Here is a 27,566-nt window from a genome sequence, read left to right as displayed (position 1 = left end):
TACATTAAACCCATCAGTCACGACAAGTGGAAAATACACAGCTAGAAATAATCTGACACCGGAGAATTAAATTATGTACTGCTTAACAGCTAATCAAAACCAAAAATAAAGATATTTTTTTTCTTGAAAAAGAGAAATTATGCCCTTGCTCTTGATTTCCAACAGAACATGCACAGATCAACCTGGTACGGCCCAACGCTGCAATATTTAATCAGGTATCCCCCAGCCATCAAGAGTTTGCGCTTGAATATTCAATTATCTGAATATTCAAGCTTTGAATCCTTCGTGCATGTAAAAGCATTTGGTTTTGGATAAACCAAACAGTCCCGCAATGTATTTTACTTTGTATTATTGTAACGAATTCTGAGTTTACAACTTTTTCAGTAAGCTTCTGGCTGGGATTCCTGTACTGTCAAAACAGTCCTGGGAAGGAAGAAAACCTTGGAACTGGAAAATAAACCCTCTGGACAGCATTTTTAGAGATACTGTTTTCAAATCCACAGAACTAGAGGAAAAGTTCCTCCAGCTGCTTTTAAGTTAAAGCCTAGAATGTACCTACACATTTATGCTGTACATAAACCTCACGCTGTGCACTTGACTCCAACAGCAGGAAGAGCTGAACACCACCACTCCAAATTCTCCAGCTGGCCGGTCTCCAGTTAAAATTCAAGCCTTTGGGTGTCATGAAAACAACACCAGAGTTAAAAACCTTTAAAAACCCTACCTTTGCACACATCCTCTTTGGGAACCATGAGAGTGCTTTTGCAGTATTAAAGACCAGATTTCTACCTAGGAGAAAAACGTCCCCGCAGAAAGATCTCCTGGGGAGATGTGGGCTGGAATCTCCTCTGCTCGCAGCCATTTCCTGCGGTTCCGGCGGGCAGGAGGTTGCAATCCGCTGCCACCTGGCTAGGTGACATTTTTGGGAGGAGGTGGGGGGAGGAAGGAAGGACCCACAACTTCCCAGCTGGCACGAAGAAACCCGACCTCTGTGCCAACTGTTCCCCTTACAGCCAGGGCTCGCACGCCACGTGCCTTCTCCCCACCGTCATCCTGCTTAGGATACGAGCAGCAGCACCGCCGGCACACAGACAGCAGCAATAAAGTGATGTCACCCCCGGAGAGCTCCATGGGATACGGCATTCCTCTTTTAAATCATTTTATTTTGAGGGGCAAACCTCTGTATTTTTCCAGTTCAACCCAAATAAACAAAATTACAACACAGTTTGCTAACATTATGAATTGAAACTGAGAAAGTAAGCAAGGAACTGTTTGTTTTCCTCACTAGCATCAGTCTCCAGGGCCCTGCCTGTGCATCACAGCCCCATTGAATTCAAACAAGTTGCAATTTCCATAGGTTCAGGTTTGTTGATTTATCAAGTTCCCACTAGTCTCCATCCACTACTGCTCCTTGCAGCATGATTGCTTTTAACAGTGTAAACAAATGTAGAACTAAATGTATGAACTACTAAAGGCTAACATGTTGCCTAGTCAGAATACCTGGAGAAATCAGATACCCTTCGGTTAAGGAAAAAGTCCTTTTTAAGGACTGCAACAACTGGGCACACATACAGGGACATAAGCAAAGCACCAGCTACCTGAAGAAAATGAATTTTAAAGTAAACTCCACCTGCTTCAACATGAATTCTCAAAACATACATCACTGAGTCCATATCTTAGATTCAAGTACAAGAAATTAATATTACATTGGAAACTTATTTCAAATGTATTTCCAAAAACATATTGCTTTAGGAACTGGGATAAAAGTGAAGAAATTATTAGATAACAAAATAAGTTTCCCAATAACATGCATTCATTTTAGAAGAATAAGCTATTTCAAAATCTGTATAGTGTTTTAAATAGAGAATCTCCTAATAAGTTTGTCTGATACACAAAGAAAACGCTTCTGCCAAATTTCAGAATACAGGAAATGAAACGAGTCGACAGCCTGTCCTTTAGGTCACCAGTACCTTTAAAAATAGGCATAACTGAGTGTTAACAACTTGACTGCTCTTGTCCAGAACAACTTTAAACTACAGATAATGCTGGCTACGAAGAGACAGGCATTTTCCAACCACCTGCTTATTCTTGCATTAAAGCAGCTTGCCAGTATGTTACAAGGCACAGAGTATTTCCCCGTGCTTAGATCGTGCTTCAAGCAGAAAGCGAAGCGATACCAAACCAGCGTTTTGATCCGGGACAGGGGATGCCATCCCTGCAGTGAGAACCATGCAGACAACATGTGTGATGACTGAGAAGGCAACCACCAACTCCCTGGTTCTAACAACAGGTAGGATGTACCTAGGTCAGGCAAACTCCAACAAGGCAACCAAGAATCGGGTCTGAGCTGCTGACTGCTGCTCTGTAACAGCAGCTATTTGAGAGAGAGCCCTGCAAGCAAGCCCTGCTCTAACGCAGCAAGCACCACTCTAGGAGCAGGATGTTTTGCTAGCAGCACCAGACTGGGTGCTGCGCCCGGTGATACTAACACTATACTTACAGCTTTACAACTTACAGTGTGATTATAATAATTTGTGTCCAAATCTTTGGGCCAATTCTGGATATCAAGTTTGGCAGCGCAAGTGTGAATTTTAGGGATGCTGACATTTCTTGTCCCACCTAAAATCACTGAAAGCCATAACTCAGTTGTGCTAAAAAGAAAGTAAGAATGCATTAGTAAATTCTAAAAAAAAAAAAAAACAAAAAACCTTTTTTATCTCCTTGTTTCTGTTTTCCTGCCTATGACACAGAGGTAACACTTCTACGCCAACAGGGATGGAAGACTGTTAGCACTCAAGAAGTCAGCAGTTTTGACATAGCTGATAAGATTCATGGCTAAGATGTTTGTGTTCCTTGCCCTTTTGTGACTTGTCTACACAAATAAGCAGTAAGGACCGAAATCTGCCCATAGAGAACATAGCTGAAGAAAGCCTCGACCCGCTGTTCTACTAGGCACAAGTATAGTTCAAGCAGTTTTATAACTAACAAAACTGACTGCTTTGTTGCAGAAGACTCTTGCAACCTACAAATAAAAAGCAATGCATTACCCCTTGGTGAAGCGACTAACACTCAGAAATCATCCCAGAGTGCAGCTTTCCCATTTCCACACACACAGCGCACAGATAGCTGGGTTTACATAAAAGAATCCCGAACACGTCCTGGATCTATGTCACTTGAACGTAGATCACCATCTGGGGAGAAATGGGAGACGAGAAGGTGCAAAAATAACTGCTCACTGAATCATTCTGCTCCAGTCAGTACCTCTCAGAGATTCCATGTTCTTTTAGGAATGATCATCATCTTTGCACAAACAAAGCCTGTGATTTAGTATCATCTAAAGGCATACCATTTCTGAAAACAAAACCACGCTGTCCGCATAACAGGTAACTTCTGATTGTCAAAGATCTTCATGACATCAGTTTTTTCCCCATAAGATATTTCACAGAACTCTGCTCCTGTAAAACACGTAGGCAACTGAGGCTCTCGATCTGCTGTGTGTTCAGCAATGCCCAAAGTGCCTCTTCACTTCCAAACTCCACCAGGTTCTGGATAAATGATCCTAAAGGTCAAGTTGATACGTGCATCTCTGGAATGATATTCCTTAGGCACTCGATGCTGTAAGTGGCATTATGGAAAAAAAAAAAAAAAAGGCAAAACAAACACACACACACAAAAACCCTCATGAGCTGGCGTATTTAAAATACAGGTAATCAAACAACATAAAAAAAAAACAACCTTAATGTTTTGTAATGGCTTTTCATGAACTTTTCTAAAGATTTAGTTAAGGCAAAACATTCATGTTCTGACTGCTCAGGGCTACTGAGGAAATAAAGGTCTTTTGTGGATTACTGTAGCCTTGTTAAATTAAGTTCAACAATTTTATATTTTAAGCTCCTAAATGGATTTTGCTCTTTCAGCTGCAGGCTGCAACATTCACCGCTGAACTTAAATGCTGAAACATCAGCATGTGAGCTGATTCCTTGTATCACTTAGCAGTTGAATAAAACTGCATAATTTTTGTACGGTGCTTTGAAATTCTGAGGTAGAAAGCATTGTGAAATAATTGTTTCACTGGAAGCCGAGTATTGCCTACCTCCTTCATGGAAGTGCTTTGCACACATTTAGAGAATTTGCGCTGCAAATAAAGCTCTTAAGCAGTGCCAAGGATTTCTTACCTGCCAATCCTCCTGGGTAGCTCCTTCCATCATCAGCAGAGTCCCATGATCAAGTGGGATTTTTAGTCTCTCTACGTAAGTATAGTCTCCATTCTCTTCCTAAAAAGAAACACAGGACACTGAAGAAACAGGCAAGTGCTTTTGCTAGAAAATCACTCCTTAGTCCTATATAGCAGAGCTTAAAAAACAGGGAGGGGAAAGGACAAAAGGAAGCTTTTATGAGCTCAGGAAGTCTAACTAGACCTCTCTGCCACCATATTTCATAAGGAGCTGAGGAGCTGAACATTTTCAGGATGGAAAGCCGTTACATGTCACTGTCTTTATAACATCGGTGAAATTCAACAAATGCTTCCTAAGTCCAGTGCAAAATTCTGGAGCAAGGCTGCAAATGTTTTGGGAACATCCACTTGAACTGAACAGTTCATGTGGAAACATTCTGCAACCATAACCGTGATTCCAATGGTTAACTGCTTTATCCAAAATGCACATCTTCCTCTTCTCAATTTGTCTTGTTTCAGGTTCTCTTAAACTTCATCACCGTTAAGCAAGCCAGGCTGCTCACCTAGAAGACGTGCTTCATTTGCAAAACTTTGGTTAAGCCTTCAGATTACGCACAACTGTTTTAAAACACAACTACGACAACCAAATATAGCAACACAGCAGTAGTAGCCTGACACAAACGGTGTCAGTCACAGGAGTAACTCTATTTCTTTGCCCTACTCCTTCCAGTTTTACTCTGGACCACCACCCTGCTGAGTCCAGTTGCTTAGGGAAGCCTCACTAGCACAACAGCAGCATCCTCACGAGATCACTCTCTGCCTGACATGCACCATCTTCCAGACTGCCACCTGGGCAGCTATTATAATGCTCTGTGTACTCGTCACTATTTTCTGGTATTAGCCTTCAACAGTTGCAAAAACTTGCTGCAAAACTTAAACAACTTCTATTCAACATGTTGACTGCTTTGTACTGGAGCTTGGATTATTTCATTAAAGTGTGAATAAGAAAACCACTATTTCCCCAAATATAAAATGGAAGTACATAGTTAGCCTTTTGTAGATCTCTACTGCCAAATCTGAAAGCTGCCAAAGAAGAATGGACAGCAACTCTCTGAAATGAGGAATTCCGGGAAGTTTCTAGTAGAAAATCACCTTCCAAACACAGGGGTTATTTGGGGGAAGAGAGGGGTAGAGAAAATATTTTAATTAGTGTTGAAAGGGAAGAGACTCAAGGTCTTTTATTATTAAGTTAAAGAATGCATCAGATAGCCTGAAATAGTAAAGCAGATGATAAATTTTTCCAAGCAAAAAAAAAGTTTTGCTTGGAAAAAAAATGACAGGTTCTCATTTTCAAGGACTACACAGTCCAAATGCAGGCTTAACCTTGTTCTCAGTTTGCTGCATATAGCAAGCAGTCTGAATGAAAATTTGTTATTCAAAATATATTTGTTATTATACCACTGCATCTAGAAGCAGAGATGTTTATTTTCCAAAGAGCTCACCAAATCATTTTTTTTGTTTATGCAAAAGAGCTTGATTGGGGTCAAATCAATTCCCAATAACTAAAAGCATCACTTCATGTAATTGACCGGCATCTTAGCAACTTTCTGTTCAACTCTGGGACTAGAAGTTAGTCACAGTGTGACAGAACAAGGTTATTCAACACTGCTAGTGCAACTGGCAGTCATGGCAATTCTGGGTTTGTGCATTTCTTGGGGATACCTAAGGGCCTGAGGCTGTTTCAGCCATTAGTTAAGCTCACTAAACCTCTAAAATCAGAGTTGCAGAAGGCACTGAGAATCACCTGCAATATTTTCATTCTCTGTAAGGACAATGTCCATTTGCAAAATATATTTTTAAGTTTCTGGAATTAAGAGGCATTTGTCTTCCTCTATTAGAAGTAAAGCACAATGCCAAAAATGCTTTTTTAAAACAACAGATGAAACAAGGGGAATTTCAAAAATAGATCTCAAACATGACCGCTGATGAAAAGCAGTGAAATAGCAGTGCATGGCTTTTTATTTCACTGGATTACACCATTTCACTTTGTGGAAGGACAACAGTGGGTTTATTTTTGTCTCTTGCTCATCTCAACTAAAATGAATCTTCTAAGATAAATGATTTAGGAGAAAACATCCTTTTGGCTTAGAAAAGAGAGTTTGTAAAAGCAGAAGTTTCTTTCCATTTCAGATGTGACATCTGAACTTAGTTTTACCTAGAAAACAGAATTGCATTTCCACTGGTTTTGCAGAGCCAGTGAAGTTAGACACATCACGTGTCCATACTAACACATCCACCAAATCTCACTTCAGAACTTTTCTCTTCAGAGTTGATGTCAGACATACAGGAGACTCAGCTGGGTTTCACAGCTCAGGAAATTTATGAAGGGAACTTATTCTTGATGCCTATTCTTAACCCAAGGAACTACAGGTAGTAAGTGACAAAAGCTCAGTGTGAGTGGATGTGAAGCCATCAGTATAAAAACTAGAAGCATTCCTGGACTCCATCAATTACTTTTCTTAAAAAGGTATTAAAATCAAAAAGGTAAGCAAGGAAAAATATCTAGAATATATAGAGAATACAGAATATATAGAAAATATCTAGAAGCCCGAGTAGCAGTCCTATTGCCCTTTCCTCGTGTAATGCACCCACCCACCTACACAGGACTATCTTTACACTCTGTCTTTCTGCTGATGACCTTGCATTCTGCAAGTGTGGTATGGTACCCTTAAAGTGCTCTCCTCTTTTCCTCTACTTGCCTACAGCTGCTCAAGTCTTGCCAATACCGGTGGGGAAAGCCAAGGAAGCAAGCCTCCTTCATGGCAATCCAAAAAGTTCAACCCCAACCCCATCCCAATCCAAGGCTCAGTTTCTACCGTGCTCCATCTACTCCTGTCAGTCTTCAGTTAGGCCTTTTAGGACACCAAGGGTTATTTTTCTGTTCCCAAAAGTACTAGGGGCTCTTTAATTTCTGCTAGAAGAGCTACTCAAGGACAGAAGGGCCTTGTTTTAGTGTTTCTTTTGAAGGACGGACCCATCTGAAGGCTGATTCTGAGAACACCACGCACATCCTGCTGTTATCTAACGTACGCACGAAAATCCCTCCCTTGCCCAGCATCCATCAGTTTCCTTGGCTACAGACAGACGAAGCTGACAGATGAACCTGACAGCTGCCTTCCTAACTCCACACACGGCTCACACTGCAGTTTGGTGGGCAGCTGCTCTGAACTGGTCCGTGTGGCACCCAGACCTCTGCTGCACAGCAGCCCCCAGCGGGACACGGGAGCTTACTGGGACATCAAACATCACCCTTAACTAAAAATCTCATGGAGTTCCCAAAAGGACCTGATCAGATAAGCTGGTGCTGTCTGAGTTGAGCAGTGATAAGCAGTAGTACAAGAGGTGCCGAGGCTGGATCAGGATGACCCACGTAACGCAGGGAAATCAGTTCCTCTGGAGTAGGGCGGCTGAGTCAGGTCTGAGTGGGACAGGGCCTCGGGGCGGTGTGGGGAGCAGAAAGGAGGTGGTAGGGCTGAGGTGACAGGTATGCTGTGGGACAGCAGGGGAGGGCTCGCTGGCTTAGCCAGCAGGTTGTGTGTGACTTGAGTATGAATCACAGCTCCAAAACAAAGCGTTCGCCTCTTGGTTCCAGCACAGGCAGGAGCTACAGCAACTGGGGAGTAACAAGGAGGCAAGGAAAAATTTAAATAACTTACTGGGACTAGAAGCAAAAACTAGAAGAAATGAGATCACTTCACTGTAGGCTTTGGACTACCAAGTAAGCATCCAAAAACCCTAGAAACCCTTGAAAGCAAAGGCAAAACATCACATACAACCACACAACCGGTCCAAATAAACAGAAAAGGCAGTATTTAGAAAAAAGTATGCTGAAAAACACCAGTGGGTGAACAAAAACACTTCCTGGAATCACGTTAACTTCCATGAAAAGTCTCCTTAACAACTCCAGGGAGGGATTTGGCTCCCAAAATATATGCAGCTTTTTATTAGTTCTTTTAACATGCTCTGGGCTGAAATCTGGGTAGGAATTATTTCGACTTATTCAGAAGCGATGTTTGCAATGTGGATTCATGTAGGCCATGCACGACTGTCTGTACTCATTCCCTATTATGTAGTGAACACTTACTCATCCACTGCAGCAGTCATCAAAAACAGCAGTCTGAACCTTTCTTTAACCTTACTCTGGAACAATTTAAACAACAACAATAATAATGCCACTTGCAACTAAACAACTTTTTTTTTTCCTCCTCCAAGGACAGGAAGATTTCTTTTAGTGGCAGTTTCAATGTTGCCTACAGAAACTTCAAATTTCTGCAACACGAATGTAAAAATCTCACACAAACATGCAGCAGCAGCAACAAAACAAACAAACAAAAAAAAATAACAGAGCAACCAACCAAACAAAAAAAGCCTAGTAACATTAACTGTCTTTTTTTTTTATATAGTTGTGTCCTGGTTTCAGTTAGCACAGAATTAATTTTCTTCCTAGTAGCTGGTGGAATGCTGTGTTTTGGCTTAGGATGAGAAGAGTGCTGATAACACCCCGATGCTTTAATTGTTGCAGAGCAGTGCTTATACTAAGCCAAGGACATCTCAGCCTTTTGCTCTGTCCTGCCAACGGGCAGGCTGGGGGTGCAGCAAGAGCTGGGAGGGGACAGACCCAGGACAGGTGACCCAAACTAGCCAAAGGGGTATTCCATACCATCTGACGTCATGCTAAACAATATATAGGGGTGGCTAGCTGGGGGGGAAGGGGCCGGACTGCTCGGGGTTAGGCTGGGCATCGGTCAGCGAGTGGTGAGCAATTGCATTGTGCATCACTTGTTTGTACATACTATTATTACTTTCCTATTATCACCATTGTATTATTATTGTTATTATTTTTATTATTATTTTGTTATTATTATTTTCCTGTCTTATTAAACTGTCTTTATCTCAACTCACGGGCTTCACTTTCCATTTCTCTCCCCCGTCCCAGAGAGGGAGGGGGGAGGGTGAGCGAACGGCTGCGTGGTGTTTAGCTGCCGGCCGGGTTAAACCACGACAGCCTTTTTTGGCGCCCAACGTGGGGCCCGAAAGGTTGAGATAACGGCAGATCTGACCAGAGTGTGTTAAACTAAAATTGGTGTAAGGATTAGACCTGCTTAATAGTCACTTGTCATGATGCTGATTGCTTTAATCTCAACTCTGCTGCGCCTGTTTTCCAAATTGAGTATTATAGTACATTATTTTCCGTATTTACTCTCTGTCGTGTTGTTTATCCTCTCCGGGCCCTGGTTTCAGATCATTATGGTGCTGTGTGTTGTAGCAATGGCTTATGAGACGATGAAATATGTGGTCATGACTCTAACTTGTTATTTGTATTCAGTAACATCGTCGACTCTGTACTTTGGAAACTGTATCTTGGAAACTATTAGCAATTATACCTATTGTTTTTTTCCATTAGGGAGTCAAGCTGTGGAGGGGAAAGGGGAGGATATTTTTCCTTACTTGCTTACTCTCCCTTTCTCCTTCACCACCCCTGTATCCTCCTGGGTCACTCTGCCTTCCTCCTTCACCACCCTCTTATCCCCTGAGCTTGTCACAATAGCTCTCCAAGATATTGAATATTTCTGGAATACTCAGAGTACCATAGTCTTGTTGTTCTGCCTCATGAATGCACTTCAGGTTCTGCTTAAAGTTAAACAACTACTTGGGAAGCTCTTCTGGAGATCTGCCCGGGGGCAGGATAGTTGTGGGTGGCAGGGAGTATGGGCAGATATGGGCAGGCACCTAGAGCAGTTGGCACCCCCAGTGTGTTGGAAATTCACCCCTGAACAATGGCAAAATCCTCAAAAACTGGCAGAATGCTTGAAAAAAAGGTGTCATGATTCTGGCAGTTCTAAAGTAACACAAATCATTGTAACGTGCTGGGGCCTGGCTCATGCCTATCGAGCTGCCATTGATACTGCTATCAACTTAGTGACAGACCCTGCGGCCACTCCAAGCCCTGTGACAGATCCAACGGCCACTGTGACCCCTACGGTGGACTCGGCAGCCGCTCCAGATCCGGTTCCTGCAGCCGCTCCAGATCCGGTTCCTGCAGCCGCCCCAGCTCCAGCTCCTGCAGCCGCCCCAGCTCCAGCTCCTGCAGCCGCTCCAGCTCCAGCTCCTGCAGCCGCTCCAGTCCCAGCTCCTGCAGCCGCTCCAGTTCCAGCTCCTGCAACCGCTCCAGTCCCAGCTCCTGCAGCCGCTCCAGTCCCAGCTCCTGCAGCCGTTCCAGTTCCAGTTCCTGCAGCCGCTCCAGCTCCAGCTCCTGCAGCCGCTCCAGCTCCAGCTCCTGCAGCCGCTCCAGCTCCAGCTTCTGCAGCCGCTCCAGTTCCAGTTCCTGCAGTCGCTCCAGTTTCAGCTCCGGCCGCTACTCCAGTCCCAGTTCCTGCAACTGCTCCAGTCCCAGCTCCTGAAGCTGCTCCAGCTCCAGCTCCTGCAGCCGCTCCAGCTCCAGCTCCTACTGCTGCTCCAGTCCCAGCTCCTGCAACTGCTCCAGCTCCAGCTCCTGTAGCCGCTCCAGTTCCAGCTCCTACTGCTGCTCCAGTTCCAGCTCCTGCAACTGCTCCAGCTCCAGCTCCAGCTCCAGCTCCTGCAGCCGCTCCAGCTCCAGCTCCTACTGCTGCTCCAGTCCCAGCTCCTGCAACTGCTGCAGCTCCAGCTCCAGCTCCTGTAGCCACTACAGCTCCGGTTCCTGCAACTGCTCCAGCTCCTGCAGCCGCTCCAGCTCCTGTGGCCGTGTCAGAGAAACGAGCAGTAGCAGTGCAAGCTGCCCCTGTAGAGAAGGTGAAAATATGGTATAGAAATTCAAGTCGTTTAGAACGCAGAGAGTCTTCTGCCAATCCAGGTAAGGCTTCTGCCAAAACTAAGTATAGAGATGATGAAGATGATGACGACGCTGGGCCATCAAGGATTCAGGAGGAGGAAGATGAGGATGCCGAAAGAGCAACAGTAACTACCCGAAGCCTAAACGAGCGCGAGCTACGAGATGTGCGAAAAGATTTTGGTCGCTGTATAGGTGAGCAGCTTGTCACCTGGCTGCTCCGGTGCTGGGACTCTGGAGCCAATTGTGTGGAATTAGACGGCAGGGAAGCCAGACGGTTGGGATCCCTTGCTCGAGACGCCGGCATTGACAAAGCAATTGCAGATGGAGCACGACCCACCAGCCTCTGGAGGCGTCTCCTCTCAGCTGTGAGGGAAAGGTATCCCTTCAAGGAAGATATTTTATGTCTACCAGGCAAGTGGACCACTATGGAGAAGGGAATCCAGTACCTGAGGGAATTAGCCGTACGGGAAGTGATTTATGAGGATCCAGACCAGACACAAACATCCAAAGATCCAGATGAAGTTAAGTGTACACGACCCATGTGGCGGAAGTTTGTACGGAGTGCACCATCATCATATGCCAGCTCATTGGCAATAATGGCCTGGAAAGAGGATGAGGAACCCACAGTGGATGAAGCGGCTAAACAACTCCGGCAGTACGAAGAAAGTCTCTCCTCTTCCTTACAGGCCTGCGTCTCAGCTGTGGAGAAACTTTCTGAAAAGGTTCACCAACTTGAAGAGAATCTATTGTCCTCCCCACCTGAACCAACCAGTGCCCACCGACCAAAAGAGAACACCTGGGAGAAAACACTTTCTGAAAAGTTTCACCAACTTGAAGAGAGATTATTCTCCTCCGCACCTGTACAAAGCAGTGTCTCAGCTGTCAGGGGTAGGCGTTCACCCACACAAGGAAGACGATATGGTGGGTACTCACCCCGTGCCACCCTGTGGTTTTACTTACGAGACCATGGAGAGGACATGAGAAAATGGGATGGAAAATCTACCGCGACCCTAGAGGCACGGGTACGTGAGTTGCAAAAGAAAACAATCAGGAAAAAAGGATTCTCCGAAAAGTTTGCTGCTCCAACTTCCAGCAGACAATCCTTCAAACACAGAAACGAAGAAGATTCTGACCAGGATTAGGGGGGCCCTGCCTCCAGCCAGGGGGAGGAAAGGGACAATCGAGTTTATTGGACTGTGTGGATTCGATGGCCTGGCACATCACGCGCACAGAAGTATAAGGCTTTAGTAGACACCGGTGCACAATGTACTATAATGCCATCGAGCTATAAAGGACCAGAGCCCATCTATATTTGTGGAGTGACAGGAGGATCTCAGCAGTTGACTGTATTGGAGGCTGAAGTGAGTCTGACTGGGAATGAGTGGGAAAAGCACCGCATTGTGACTGGTCCGGATGCTCCATGTATCCTTGGCATAGACTATCTTAGAAGAGGATATTGCAAGGACCCAAAAGGGTTCCGGTGGGCTTTTGGTATAGCTGCCTTAGAGACAGAGGGCATTAAACAATTATCTACCTTGCCTGGTCTCTCAGAGGACCCCTCTGTTGTGGGGTTGCTGAGGGTCGAAGAACAGCAAGTGCCAATCGCTACCACAACTGTGCACCGGCGGCAATATCGCACTAACCGAGACTCCCTGATTCCCATCCATAAGCTAATTCGTCAATTGGAGAGCCAAGGAGTGATCAGTAAGACCCATTCACCTTTCAATAGCCCCATATGGCCAGTGCGAAAGTCTAATGGCGAGTGGAGACTAACAGTGGACTATCGTGGCCTGAACGAAGTCACGCCACCACTGAGTGCTGCAGTGCCGGACATGCTGGAACTTCAGTATGAACTTGAATCGAGGGCAGCCAAGTGGTACGCCACAATTGATATCGCTAATGCATTTTTCTCCATCCCTCTAGCAGCAGAGTGCAGGCCACAATTTGCCTTCACTTGGAGGGGAGTCCAATATACTTGGAATAGGCTGCCCCAGGGGTGGAAACACAGCCCTACCATTTGCCATGGGCTGATCCAGTCTGCGCTAGAGCAGGGGGAAGCTCCTGAACACCTGCAGTACATCGATGACATTATTGTGTGGGGTGACACAGCAGAGGAAGTTTTCGAGAAAGGGAAGAAAATAGTCCAAATCCTTCTGAAAGCCGGTTTTGCCATAAAACAGAATAAAGTCAAAGGACCTGCACGAGAGATCCAGTTTTTAGGAATAAAATGGCAAGATGGACGTCGTCAAATCCCAATGGATGTGATCAACAAAATAACAGCTATGTCTCCACCAACTAACAAAAAAGAAACACAGACTTTCCTAGGTGTTGTGGGGTTTTGGAGAATGCACATCCCAAATTACAGTCTGATTGTAAACCCGCTCTACCAAGTAACCCGTAAGAAGAATGAGTTTGAATGGGGCCCTGAACAACGACAAGCCTTTGAACAAATCAAGCAGGAAATAGTCCATGCAGTAGCCCTTGGGCCAGTTCGAACAGGACCAGATGTAAAGAACGTGCTCTACACTGCAGCCGGGGAGAACGGCCCCACCTGGAGCCTCTGGCAGAAAGAACCTGGGGAAACTCGAGGTCGGCCCCTGGGGTTTTGGAGTCGGGGATACAGAGGATCTGAGGCCCGCTATACTCCAACTGAAAAGGAGATATTGGCAGCATATGAAGGAGTTCGATCTGCTTCGGAGGTGGTCGGTACTGAAGCTCAGCTCCTCCTAGCACCCCGATTGCCGGTACTAGGCTGGATGTTCAAGGGAAGGGTCCCCTCTACGCATCATGCAACTGATGCTACATGGAGCAAGTGGGTTGCATTGATTACTCAGCGGGCTCGAATAGGAAACCCCAGTCGCCCAGGAATATTGGAAGTGATCATGGACTGGCCAGAAGGCAAATACTTTGGGATATCATCAGAGGAGGAGGTGGGTCGTGCTGAAGAAGCCCCACTGTACAACCAGTTACCAGAGAATGAAAAGAAATATGCCCTGTTCACTGATGGGTCCTGTCGTATTGTGGGGAAGCATCGGAGATGGAAGGCTGCTGTATGGAGTCCTACGCGACGAGTTGCAGAAGCTGCTGAGGGAGAAGGTGAATCGAGTCAGTTTGCAGAAGTGAAAGCCATTCAGCTGGCTTTAGACATTGCTGAACGAGAAAAATGGCCAGTTCTCTATCTCTACACCGATTCATGGATGGTAGCAAATGCCCTGTGGGGATGGTTACAGCAATGGAAGCAAAACAACTGGCAGCGTAGGGGCAAACCCATCTGGGCTGCTGCATTGTGGCAAGATATTGCTGCTCGGGTAGAGAACCTGGCTGTGAAAGTACGCCACGTAGATGCTCATGTGCCCAAAAATCGGGCTACTGAAGAACATCAAAACAACCAGCAGGTGGATCAGGCTGCTAAGATTGAAGTAGCTCAGGTGGACTTGGATTGGCAGCATAAAGGTGAATTATTTATAGCCCGATGGGCCCATGACACCTCAGGCCATCAAGGTAGAGACGCAACATACAGATGGGCTCGTGATCGAGGGGTGGACTTGACCATGGATGCTATAGCACAGGTTATTCATGACTGTGAAACATGTGCTGCAATCAAGCAAGCCAAACGGTCAAAGCCTCTTTGGTATGGAGGACGATGGCTGAAATATAAATATGGAGAGGCCTGGCAGATTGATTACATCACACTCCCTCAAACTCGCAATGGCAAGCGCCACGTACTTACAATGGTGGAAGCAACCACCGGATGGCTGGAAACATATCCTGTGCCTCATGCCACTGCCCGGAACACCATCCTGGGCCTTGAAAAGCAAGTCCTATGGCGACATGGCACCCCAGAAAGAATAGAATCAGACAATGGGACTCACTTCCGAAACAACCTTATAGACACTTGGGCCAAAGAACATGGTATTGAATGGGTGTATCTTCGAGAAACAGGGTTTTATTCCCTAAGAGGTTCATCCACAGTTAAATTTGGACACTACTTGTACAGACAGTCACTAATATGAGCTGGAGTCTCCGAAGGCTCCGATTTAGTACTCCTCAATTGCACTACACGACGTTACCTGACTCGTGGTACATGCTGTTTTGTACCCAGTACATGATCACACACAGGCAATCGCTTCAGTTTTTTTCCAGCATCACTTATCCACGGTGAGCCTCTAGCACAGTACTTCTCATCTTACCTTTTCATGACACCTTTCATCTCGAAAGACTTAAAAGCATTTACAACAGAGAGAAAGGAAGGCCTTTCAAACTCTAAAATCAGCATTACTAGAATCTGGGTCCCCAAAGAGGCTTAATTTGGGGAGGAAAAGGATTTGCTTTCTCTTTTCCTCCCTCAGTGAAGACTACCTCTGGAAAACCTGACGTAGGAATAATGTCAGATTACAAACCAGATAAGAGCCTGAGATGCCTGTGATGATTGTAAATCTAAATCTCCCTTCCCTAGGCTACCCCTGTCCCTGTAACTTGCTTTTAACAAAGTAGTGATCAAACTTCAAGTATCTACAACCGACTTTAACTTTCCTTTAATGAAAGAGTGAATGCTACATTGCAATGGAGCATGAAAATTACTTCTTTGGTGGTACAGCCTGAAAGGTTGTAATTTCCATCAGGGCGTCTTGTAACTCCCACTTGGCAAAGCACCTAGTGTCATAGGATGCTCTCAGAAAATTGCAGGCTTTTGGAACGCGCAAAGAATACGTAACGTGACACATAATTTTAAGTACAAATTCCCTTAGGCACATGATACACAGTTAATAGCAACTTGTTCAAGCATCACTCTGCACGTGGGGATCTTATTTTAGAAACAGGTATGTCACAATTGCAAAAGGAATGCATTTTATATTTAACAAGACCGAGCTAGTCAGAAATATCAGGTCAAAGACACTAAAGAAAAAAAAATGAGGAGCACTTGAGGGATATATACATTAAAAAAAATCACCCACCTCAGGAAGAAAAGGGAAGAAACCATACAGTACAGATCAAAGAAAGTGGCTAATCGTGAGTGGCACGTACTGAATTTCCCCCTTTACACATAGCAGGTGTCTTTTGAGAAAAGAGCAAATGGACATTTCGCTCAAGAACTGAGTTCAATTTTTAGGGGGAAATTGCAAACTTTATACTGAAATCTAGGTGGCTTTAATTCTGATCCATCAAAAAAGAAGACATGCACTCTGGAAATGAACCTGGGCACCCTTTACAGCTTCCCAGAGGGATGAACTTTCCAGCTGACATTATGTTATCATCACAGAATCAAAGACACTTACTCATGCTATGCCCAATGACACAATGCTCCGGTTATGTCATCTCATGCTCAGGGACCACAGGGTTAAACTCCCTTCAGGCAACAAAACTCACACATTAAAGAGCTGGTGAAAAACACAAATTATTTAGTTTTCTGATTCAAATCCTGACCTTTTTTGTTCACGACTTGGTGACCCTCTGTCACTCCTCAGGGGCACATTTCAATACCCCAGGGCACAGTTTATAGGTTGGTACTGTCCACCTTTGCTTTCTGCACTAGTTTATTCAGAATAATTAACAATGTAAGTAGACGGCAAACAGCTTTTCAAAGATCCCAAAGTGCTTTTCAGACTGCATTTTTCAGACTACATTAAAAAAAAAAAAATCCTCAGAGTTTTCCACTGAGTTCACAGCAAGAATATCACCATGTAACAGAAAACACACAGAACAGACATCTGAAGCAGGATACCCTACAATGAGGCTTGTACTTTCAGCAGAAGAACGTGATCCCTTTACTTCAATAATCCAAAATCTAAGTGCTAAGTTACTTGTTGCTTAAATGCCTGTTACACAGCATTTGTTTTAGAAAGAGTATTCTCTACCGAATCAGAAACTAATTCCTGAGAGGATGTTCACACATGCCTCCTATCAAAGTAACGATCCCTGTTTAGTCTGTGCAGTATGATACCACAGGTTGGTATTTTAGGTAAAAGAAATGGGCTGCTCTTTCCTGCTCTTCATTGGCTCTCAGCCTGAACACACACAAGTCAAAATTCAGACAATGTTAGGGGATTTTTACTTACAGGAATGGTCAGAACTACTCTGCATAACACATACACTATGAATTACACCATTACTGGGGCTTAACAAAACAGCATCGAATCTATGGCTTGTTTAGATAGTGAAAGCTCCCTTCTGACATCACTGATTTCAAGTAATGGGAAAGGACCTTATCAGGGCAAAATAGTAGGTTGCAATTTCACTGCAGCACTACACTGCTGCACATTATTGGAATGGTTACATGCCCACCCTGAAGATGTCATGTTCCATGTAACAGGTTTTTTTGATTCCTACACTTATTCCCCAGAACTTTACGAGTGTTTCCCACTAATTACTAACTTAACTAAATGTTTGTAGTTATTAAGTTCTCTAAACAGAGGGAAAGGACTAAACAAATGGGTTTGGACTCTTTCACTGCGATAAGAACACTCACGGGGGAGGGTTTCTTCCTCATCTCAAAGGTCCGGGTAGCGCCAAAGCTGAGCGAGGCAATGATGGGATTTTTTCCCAGCGATGGTTCGTCATCACTGTGCCAGTCTACGCTGTCCTTCTCGTTTCGGTACAGGTTGCAGAGCAGGGAGTTGAAGGCATAGCCAGAGAACTCTTCAATGCGCTCCTTTAGCATAGTCAGCAGAGGATGCCACTGCAATTGGCACAGAGAGAGTCAGGTAAATACAATGAAAGCTGGGCAGCAGGCAATAACAGCAGGACACAAGGGGAAAACTACTCTTGGATAAGAAACAAAACATACTGCACTTTCACCGCAACGAACCCAAAGCCAAACAAATGCCTCTGAACAATTCTTATCAGATTTTTAGTAAAGCTGAGGAACAGGCTTTCTGCAAAGTATGCTTGTTGCCTATAGGTCAACACTAAATCACCTCTTAAAAATAAGAAGCCAGTCTGCCTGCTAGTGGCAGCCACTAGCCACCTCCATTAACTGGACGGTGAGGAAGTGGATAGAGTAAAATCTGCTTGAACCGAGCATAGATAAACACCAGCAGTTCTTAACCAGAACAAAAACTCTGCAACCTCTCTAATCCATACCTGTCTGCTCTAATCTCCTGGCCAAGCTAGCGGAGTTTAACACGTGGGGCTGATAACACCTGAGTTACTTAACCACTGCTGGTGGGCACAGCACACCCAAAAAGTTGCAGCTGGTGTCCACATAAATCCCTCTCCATTCCCTGCAGGTGACCCAGAACAAGAGCCAACAGTTGGCCCAACGCTTCCACAGCGTGGCCCTCTGCTCCCAGCTCCAGCAGCACAGCGTGCTGAGCCCCGCTCATCTTCTCTTGGGGGTTTGACTTCAGCTGTGTAACTTCTCAGTGATTCTCAAAATGGAATGCACAGGCCCCGAATTTCCCCCTTCCCGTTGCAACTATCTTGCTGCGCCCATAGCCCGTGGCAGCTCTGTGCATTCCATTACAGCTCAGTCCAGTGAATCACTATTCAATGTTACAAACTTACATCATGACTTTCAGCTGTCAGAGTGCTTTTAAGTACTACATAAGCTAAAAGAAAAGAGAAAAAAAGGCTCAGAGCAATGTCGGCCAGAATATTTTGCCCATTATATAAGCAGAAACACAGAGATCAAGAGAGGACAAAGAACTGATTCCAAACCTCTCAGCAAACACTGGCAGAAGGAACAGAGAGCATGAGTTATTTCCCAGTATCCACCTCAAATAATCAACTCTGCACCACTGCCCTTCCATGTTTAGAGGGTTTTTAACCTATTGGCTACACTACAGAAGCCTTCACCGTGTCATCTTTCTCTGTTTGGTATTCTTCTAGATAAGTCACCCCGTCAATGACTAAGCATCACGTGAATAATTAATTATACATGAACACAGCCTGTAGCTATGGGATATGTAGGGAAATCAGTACCAGCACCCAAAAATGCTATAGCTTGTACTTGGGTTGCCTGAAGGACAAAACACAGGATCTCCAGAGCTGCAGCATGTGCCCAACATGCTATGCAATCACAGATGAGTCCAAAGAGAATGACTGAAAGCACTTCTTAGTGACCCATTGAACCGGATTCCTTCAATTCCTATCACAAAAGTATTATTGGTAAAAATGTTATATGGTGAATTTTACAATGCAGTGGAAACTTCACAGTAAACCTGCAGGAGTGGAAGTAAGTTTGTTGTGATACATTACTACATCCCCAACTACGTCACTGCTTACAAAGACACTTTTTTCTAATACTAAAGTTTATTTGCACAGTAGCACTGGATCATACTTGGCAGTGCTGCCATCACACCCAGCCTTATCAAACAAAAAATGAGGGGCACAAAGCTAAATCACTCCTGCAGATCACACGTTCAAGGCAGGCAACTGTTTTTGACGAAGCTGTGCACTGAATTGCATTTGGTCATTTTACACTGAGGATGTTTTTGTAATATAAAACCTACTCCACAGGTAAGGGCTGTGCTGTTTATACCCTCCATGGCTTTTTTTAGGCTGCATAACTCCCTCCTACAAAGCCGAATACAATGTCAGAGTGCCCATGTGCAGTCTACCCTTATATCTGGCTACAGGCAGTTTCCAGACGATGGCTAACTGAACTTCATGCAAACTGGACTGAAATAGTGAACCTGGGGCACAGAGGCTCTGTCTAACCTCTGAACAGCAACAGTCATTCTGAAGTCATTCTGCTTCTAGAAAAGTCCATGTAAAATAATATTCCACAAATAAGTACAAAAAGTGCCTGTTTTCCCACTACAAAACTACCAACTACGGGATTTTTGAAACTACAAAATCTTTACAGCTCATCTTGGTAAATAACACCTTTCCACTCCCCTCAAACTGAGCTTTGCTGGAAGTGTCCCATCCAGCAGCAGTTCTGGACGTGGGACACTTTTCTTTCTTTTCAACCCTAGCCAGCCCTCAATAGTCACACTTCATTTAGGCTTCAGGGCACTGCAGCCTGCTGCCATGGCAATTTCAGACAAAGCAATGCCAAAAGATGGGACAACAGGCTGGAAGCCAGCAAGAGTAACTGAACACGACCAACACATCAGCAGCAAGTCACTTGGAAGGTTTCTAACCATTCCAAAATAGCACGGGAAATTGTGTGACATAATCTGGAATGGCTGAGCAGGCACGTCACGTGCTGAATCTTGTAACATTTACACGGGAATCAACAATATGCCTAAATTCACGTTTAAGCTGTATTGAATCTAAGTGTTTCTGAACATAAATATTTCAGTAGTTGATGTTGTTATATCTCTACAAGAAAAACTCAGTACAACTGTGTAGACTTCAATATAAAGATGCATAGAGTAAGTCACAGAACAATTGAGAGTTTTGTCCGAAGCTACACAGTGAACTAAGAACTAAACTCTGGAGTTGTAATTTCCTTTTCCAAACTTTTATCCACTGAATAATGCTCCTCTCAATCAATCCACTCATAATGATTATTTCACTAAGTTGTCCACTTTCCACTAGAATATGCTGCTGGTCATAAAAAGAAATTCTGAGGAATGTTCTAGATAAAAAGAAGATAGAAGGAAGGTTTTGTCTCTCAATCTCTGCAAAGGGTTTCTTTGTAGACAATAATAAAAGGAAACTGTAAAAATATACATACATTTGGGTTTGGCTGCATCGTTATCCTGGAGTACGTGTAAGGAAGTTCCCCATACCAGGAGGTAAGCCTTGGCTCCTCAAAAGACATTTCTGAAAAAAACAGGAAGACTTCTCAGTTGCTTTATCAAAGAACCTGAAAATGGAAAAGCACAATTCTGTCAAAAAATTCAATCAAAAAGTGACTGTTCACTCACCTGAAGTTAAAAAGCAGTTCCTTAAAGAACTACGTTACAGAATGAACCCAAGAAAAGGAATATTATTCAAAAGCAGACCCTGTGCTACTTATATGAGAAAGGTATTCCCTTGCCAAAATCTTGGAGCCGCATCAATTTTCTCAGACTGGGCAAGGACTGGATAAATTAAAGGTAGCAAAATGAAACTGAAATTTTATTTACAATTCTAGTTTGCTTTACATTCTCCTGGTTCCAATACGCTGGCATTAACTGCAAGGTATTCCCTCTGAAAAGGATGAAGCGTCAGGGACTGCAGCATCAGTGGGACATTACAGAAGGAGAAAGCAGCGAAGCTGAACAAGTAATACTTTGTCAAACATGCAAGTGTTCTGTGGCGTAATACAAACATCAAGTTCAAGTACTTTCAGCTTCTGAGAAGACTGCCTTGGTAGTTATTTCTCACGTTTGACAGGTAATACTCTCCATTTTACACTACCTTCAGTACAAGCCAATAAACACAGATGTTGAAGAAATTTTCCAGCCCTGACCGGTAACTACTCCAACCTATTTTGTTATATCCGTTCATGCCTAAAAAGAGAAATTTAGCTGGAACAGGTGGCCCCTTAGTGAACAAATCCAGAATAGCAGACTCTTCACTTACTTCGTACTGCAACCAAGAAGCAAAAATAAGGGAAAAGAAGTGTGCTTTGCTGGAATTCGAAGAGAGAGTGGCAAAAATACTCCTGGTAACAGAAACCTCAAAGAAAATAGTTTTTACAGCATCACTGGGAAATGGTATAAAGGGATGGAGCACAGACTTATTCAAAAAGACTGCAGGAAAAAGAACTGAAGATGCCACAGAAGGGAAATCCTTTAAAACTTATAAGACAGAGAGGCAATTTTCATCTCTCTTGAACTTGGAAAGAGCTGAAATAATTGTGAATTGGAACACGGTGACACAGATTTGAAAGATAAGCAGTAATTTTCAGTTATGCAAGGAAAACCTGGGAGGAAGTATGTGAAGGAGTGGCAATGTGTAAAATGAAAAACAATGACATGATGTGCACTGTGTGCATTTTAGCACGGAAATGACCTGAAAAGTTAGTCTACACACCCTTACCCTGTCTGATGTGAGTTCTCTGACCCCAGGGTATGTCTTGGAGGAGTTGTTCAAACATCCAGTCTGCTTGTTCTGAATCAATGAAGGCAGGAATCAAATGAATCCTAAGGAAGAAGATACAGAAAAGAAGGAAGGAATAAAGTCTTCTATATATGCTTTGATAAAATACTCTAATTTCTGGGATTCACAAAGAATTTAAGGTAATACAGGCAGAACAGAAGGCAGCAGAAACTCAACTCCTAATGGGTCTCCCCTAATTAAAGATGTCTAATTGCTTTATAAACCTATAAAAACATATGTAACCAACAATAACCCATGAGTTCCATAATCAGCCATATACTGTGCAAAAAATGGCATCCTTTCTTGTTTTTAACTTTCCACTTGAAAAATTATATACCCCAATTATAGTACAACAATCAACAGAGGTAAGTAATTGCCTTAAAGTAATTCATCACCTCCATGGCACCTAAGAGTTTGATAGCCCTTTTTCACTACTACCACTCTATCTTTTCTTTTGAAAGCACAGGAATCCTATAAGCATTTAACCTCTCCAGTTTTCATATTTTTATATGTACATTTTATATTTAGACTGCACTAACAGCAGCACTGAAAAATTCTGGCCACTGTGCTGGCCTGCAGAGTAGGAAAGCTATTCATGAGAAGTTGCCCTTAGGAAAATGCAATGCTCCAAAGACATCACAGTAAGAATAGGTAGCAAAGATGTTAAAAAGAGATGTAAAATCCAATTGTTGAGTTTTAAAATACATATATAGTACAGCAATATATTATGAAAATATAAACTCCTGAAAGTGGCAAAGTAACACAACTGGTTGCATATTTTTTTCTCTCTTCCCTACTGGTCAAAGCTTTTTCCAAATTTGTATAAAAATTATTTGCAGTTTTAGAAGGAAACAAGATGAAAACTTTCAAATAAATTCACAAGAAGCATTTTTCCAATATTGGAAAAAAGAAGTCTATTAAGTTCAAATAAAAAAAAAAAGAATGAATATTGATATTGCAGCTAAGTCAGCAATGCGAAATAAACTGCTTTTAAGTTGGCAGGAATCACAGAACAAGTAGGCTCTAAAGCGTCCAGAAGCTGTAATAACTAAGACAAAAGACAGAAGTAAACAGGACAACCCCAAAGTTGCCCGTCTGCTTAAAATCTTTTATTAGATCAATTAAAAACAAGTCATATTTACATCTAAACGTACTTGGTAGCTTTCAGCTACATATGACTTAGACCCCACACCCTTGCTATCACAGGAATACCAATCCAAATTTCAAGCAGCAACTTACTGCGGTGCACGGAACAAATGGACGTAGCCCCTTTGCCTTATTCCAGACAAGAGCACTAGATGTAGTATGTGCTAGACGTTAAAAGGTTCGCATTTCATCTCCTCAGTGCTGCTCAGAACTGTGTAACTCTGCTGTGCCTGATACTCACAGTACTTCCAGAGGTACTCTAAACACATGACACATAGGAAGGGCCAACAGGCACCTGCTCGAGTCAGAACACTCTGCAGAGACCAGACTTCAGAAAGCTGAGCATCACCGCAGTGTTCAACAGCAGCAAATAGCAAGTTTCAAAAAACATGTAATCCACTTACCTGGAAACTCCGCTTGGTCCCGTGCTGAGCTCATACACACCAGGCTTGCTGAGGATATAGAAAAGAAAGAGCTGTCAGATGCACCGACAACAGTAAGTGATCTTACACAGAGCAACTTGGACTAGAATTGCTGTAAGCCTGCACTAGGGTGAGTTTTCTTTAAAGAAAGAAAGAGAGAAAGAAAAAAAAAAAAAAGAAAAAAAGCTTTGTGGTACTAAGGGAAGCAAAAATGTTCTGAAGAGACAGAGGTTAGATTAAGGTAGCCAGGAATGTCACAGAAAAAGTGAGTTTGTGTGTACTTCCTCTCTCTCGCTCACACTTCAGCCAAGGCTCAATACATGGTTTTAGGGCTCTGGAGACAAGTAAATGATGGATGTCACAGGGAATTGAAGGGAGACAACCACAGAAAACCATGTCCTGACCATGCTTGCTGTTTGCATTTATAGGTACACAAAGAACGTGAGTCTAACTGTGGACATGTAATCCAGTTTTCAGTCACACAGAGAAACCAAACTACATGTATGCAAACAATATTTAAGCCAGTGTAGCTGGTACAGAAGGTGAATATCTCTACCCTCAGTTACAAGCTGCACAGCTGTGAAGTATTATCTTCTCTCACACGAACTGTGTTTCACCTGCAATCTCATTTTTCTCCTAAACTAGCTCCAATCTGTATACTGATCATCACAAGACCATCACAAACTGTTTTGCACTGTGCTGGATTTAAGAAAGTTGAATAAACAAGAACTTCTATACTCTTTTCCACATTGCACATACACTCAGAGCATAAACCATACAGTATTATCTACAGCACTTTGTTTTAATGAGAACAGCAGCTCAGTTTTATTTTCCCCTGCAGTTTTTATTTAATTTGTAAATAAGAGTAATAAAGCCATGTGAACCTTTAGAGCATTTTTTTAACACACTGAATTTGCTCAGTACCTAGATTTATTACTACTAATAATAAACAATAAGCAAAGAACTATACTCTGTATCATTCACACTGAAAGGGAAGTATCTGCTAGCAGATACATAGTATCTGCTACAATCTCTTAAGTGTTGCTGGGAAATTCTGTTACTATTTCCACCAGGATTTTTCCAGCATCTTGGTGGAAACACCTCTCACAAGGAGTTCTGATTAATGAACAGTTCACTACCACACCAGTTGTGAGAGGGTGGCTGAACATGGGGCACCAGAGGACATCTGAATCGTGCCTGCTGTGCATGAACACCCACCCAGCAACCATTCTGAACTGCATGCAGAGAACTAACAGCAGACCCCTTGAGGTAAGCACATGCAAATCTGACTCGAGATGGATCTGTAACTTGCTTCACAGTAACCGCTTAGTAAGAAAACTCTATCATGATGACCAAACTGAAACAAATTTATTTTTAAAAATTTGTATCTTCACCATACACCACCACACCTTGCCATACTTAATGACATGTTTACTCTGAGCAAATCCCTGAGATTTTTGACACAAAGGGCAAGTGATCTACAGCTTTAGAGTATCTAGCTTCACTATGATGCTTACAAGCAGCTACTTCTCTGAACCGTCAAAGGAAGCAGAGGTGCCATACCAGTTACATACATGGATAACAGCAAGTAATTTCCAGTATAGTCTACACAGGGACTTTTGTAAGAAAAAGTATATCGTTAACCAACATAGATATATTTGTGGTTCTGTTATCCAAGAACCCCCAACTGTTCATTTTTCCTGACTTACAAAGCTACACCAAAGCCACAAAAACTACGAAGACATGCTTGGACTCTCCTGACTATAAACTCAGTTCAGGATAAAAGGGTTGAAAGTACACATTTTGTACTGAAATTTCTTCCAAGGTATAGTCAGTTTAAGCAAAGAAAGAACTCTTTTAAGCATATTCACCCCAACCAGAAAAACCACAAGCTAGACGGATAGTCAGTCAGCAGTATACTCACTCTATCACACCTGCCTCAGGAACCTTGCGTTCCACCTGAAAGGTAACCAGACAACACATGGTAAATACTAAATGCTTACGTACCTGACGTGCTCTAGTCAAACAGAGCTTGTTGCCATCTGTAGTGATTCTAGATAGTTGAAGACTGAAATGTCAGTGAGAAACACACACCTCTGGACAGTTGGTAAAGCAGCAACACTCCGCTGCATCCCCTGGAAACCCTCAGATGCAGCTACCACTCCAGACGTATTTTAACAATCAACTGCCCCCTAAAGGACATCCCTTTCTAAACTATTTGGATTATCACAATTCTGAATTACAACCAAAGAAATCCTAGCCTTACATTCAGAATTAAAAATGTACAAGGCCAGGACAAATCTCAGTCCCAGTCAATTAACAAAACGTAAGACAGATCAGACAGCAGGAACCAACAGCTTAAAATGGCAGTTTGAGACAGCTGTTTTTTTTTTTAATCATTGAATCCAGCCTATATCATCATTTTGGTTGCCCTCTGGATTTATGCTTCTCTTCTCTGAGCTCATTGTGGGGCTGACATGCAAGGTGCTACAGAAATGAGTATACAGAACAGCCAAGACATAGTACTGCACAGGTTCCAGGGCTCTGCTGCAGAGAACAGAGAAACTTCCCAGAATGTCTCCAAACCTTTCAAGCCATGAAGGGTCCTTTCAAATATTACTGGCTTAGAAAGAAGCATTTAAGATTTTTTTTTCACAAGCAAGGAACTACCTTCCCACTGCAAATAGCAAAATATCCTTCATCTCCTTGTGGGCCATAAAGGAAAGCCTAGAAAACAAATCTCACATGCTTCCCCCAGCAGAAATATTGCAGATATCCCGAGAACAAAACAGAGCTCCAATCATGCTTAGGGACATTGTATCATTCTGAATATTTAAGAAAATATATCCTTTGGTTCTCCTAAAACAAACAAACAATGAAAAGTAGCTATGAATAGATACATAATGAGTACCTAGATTGAAACTACACAGATGGACAAACAGTAAGAGTTTCAAATTCCGCTTGGTAAAAGCCCCTAGAAGTTCAGCTCAGCTTTTTCATTTGTTTTAAAACACAAGACCATTAATGTCAAAGTCTGTAATTTTTCAGTTCATTGTTTAAAGTTTCAGAGAACTTGAGATTCTGGCAATAAGCGTTTAATTAAATGATTAATTACCTCCGATGGCTTTTCAAAGACAAATTGCTTTTGAGGGTGAAGTTGACCTTTTTGCATCCACGCCTGCCCAGTAGTACCTGCAGGGGAAACGTTACTGGCCACAGGTGCCTTTGGTGCTATAGCAAAGGAAAAAAAAATAAAAAAGATAGCATGAAATTGCACTTCACCCTATGGAAAACACAATGCTCATGTTTGTAAGGATTTACGGAGTTCTTCTTTGAAGGATTCTCCTCTGCTTGGCAGAGACTTTTGGTGACAACCAAACCTACGTCACGTAACTGTTAAAGCTGCATAGCGTCTTGAATATTTTTGTTATTCAGGGACAAATGGAAAATGTTTTTAAGTGAGTTTCTGCCAAGTGTAGGTGCTTACAAAGAAGAAGTGCTGCCTTTTGCTAACGTTAAGGCAAAAACAGAGGGGAAAAGGGGACAGGCAGAACTCAAATCCTTCACAGGACAGCGGGAAGGAATACATGGAGGCATTAGGGAACACTAATGTCCTAAACGTGCAGCCCTACAGAAACAGAAATCATTACAGCATGAAAAACCTGCATTAAAACTATCAACTCCCAACTGCGGGTCCCCCCCGGAGCCCTCCCGGCCCTCCCCCCGCCGCCACCCCCAGCCCCGGGCCTTGCCTGCGGCCGTCCCCGCCGCGCCGCCGGCCCAGGCGCCCTGCACGCGGGCCCGCCGCCGCCTGTCCGCCATGGCGCCGCCGCCTCAGCCCGGCCCCTCAGCCCCGGCCGGGCCGCATGGCTGAGCGCCCGGCACCCTCTGGTGGCGGCTGCGGAGCTTGCAGCGAGGCCTGAGTGTGGAAGGAGCTGATTAATTAACAGCTTCATTAGTAGCTCCAGCTAAAAGC

At 43.4% G+C, this 27,566-nt stretch overlaps 1 protein-coding gene across 3 annotated transcripts; it reads right to left on the bottom strand.

Moving 5' to 3' along the window:
* Window positions 1–1,142: 1,142 nt before the first annotated feature.
* Window positions 1,143–27,485, bottom strand: ALKBH3 (alkB homolog 3, alpha-ketoglutarate dependent dioxygenase). 3 transcript variants are annotated; one of them, XM_038179848.2, is made up of 9 exons: window positions 27,343–27,485; window positions 26,706–26,821; window positions 25,515–25,549; window positions 23,573–23,620; window positions 21,963–22,066; window positions 20,671–20,759; window positions 17,512–17,721; window positions 4,176–4,274; window positions 1,143–3,615 (listed from the first exon to the last, which is right to left on the bottom strand). In XM_038179848.2, exons 1-9 carry the CDS (start codon window positions 27,410–27,412, stop codon window positions 3,523–3,525), a joined length of 864 nt encoding a protein of 287 aa, XP_038035776.1. In that variant the 5' UTR covers window positions 27,413–27,485; the 3' UTR covers window positions 1,143–3,522. The 3 variants fall into 3 exon arrangements, with proteins under 3 accessions (XP_038035776.1, XP_071895153.1, XP_071895154.1); XM_072039052.1 differs by having other exon boundaries at window positions 26,706–26,782; window positions 27,343–27,445; XM_072039053.1 differs by lacking the exons at window positions 1,143–3,615; window positions 4,176–4,274 and adding an exon at window positions 10,454–10,994.
* Between the last annotated feature and the right edge of the window lie 81 nt (window positions 27,486–27,566).

This window comes from Anas platyrhynchos, chromosome 5 (assembly GCF_047663525.1).
Source record: "Anas platyrhynchos isolate ZD024472 breed Pekin duck chromosome 5, IASCAAS_PekinDuck_T2T, whole genome shotgun sequence".
Taxonomy (NCBI): domain Eukaryota; kingdom Metazoa; phylum Chordata; class Aves; order Anseriformes; family Anatidae; genus Anas; species Anas platyrhynchos.
Note: the sequence above shows the minus strand (reverse complement) of the source record. Positions and strands in the feature narration are given on the sequence as shown.

Excerpts from the sequence above, each read along its gene's own strand:
- ALKBH3 (XM_038179848.2), bottom strand. The coding sequence starts at position 27,412 with ATGGCGGACAGGCGGCGGCGGGCCCGCGTGCAGGGCGCCTGGGCCGGC. Across the intron at positions 26,822-27,342 it reads CGCGGCGGGGACGGCCGCAG|CACCAAAGGCACCTGTGGCC; the intron begins GCAAGGCCCGGG and ends CCTTTGCTATAG. Across the intron at positions 4,275-17,511 it reads TGAGGAAGAAACCCTCCCCC|GAAGAGAATGGAGACTATAC; the intron begins GTGAGTGTTCTT and ends GTTTCTTTTTAG.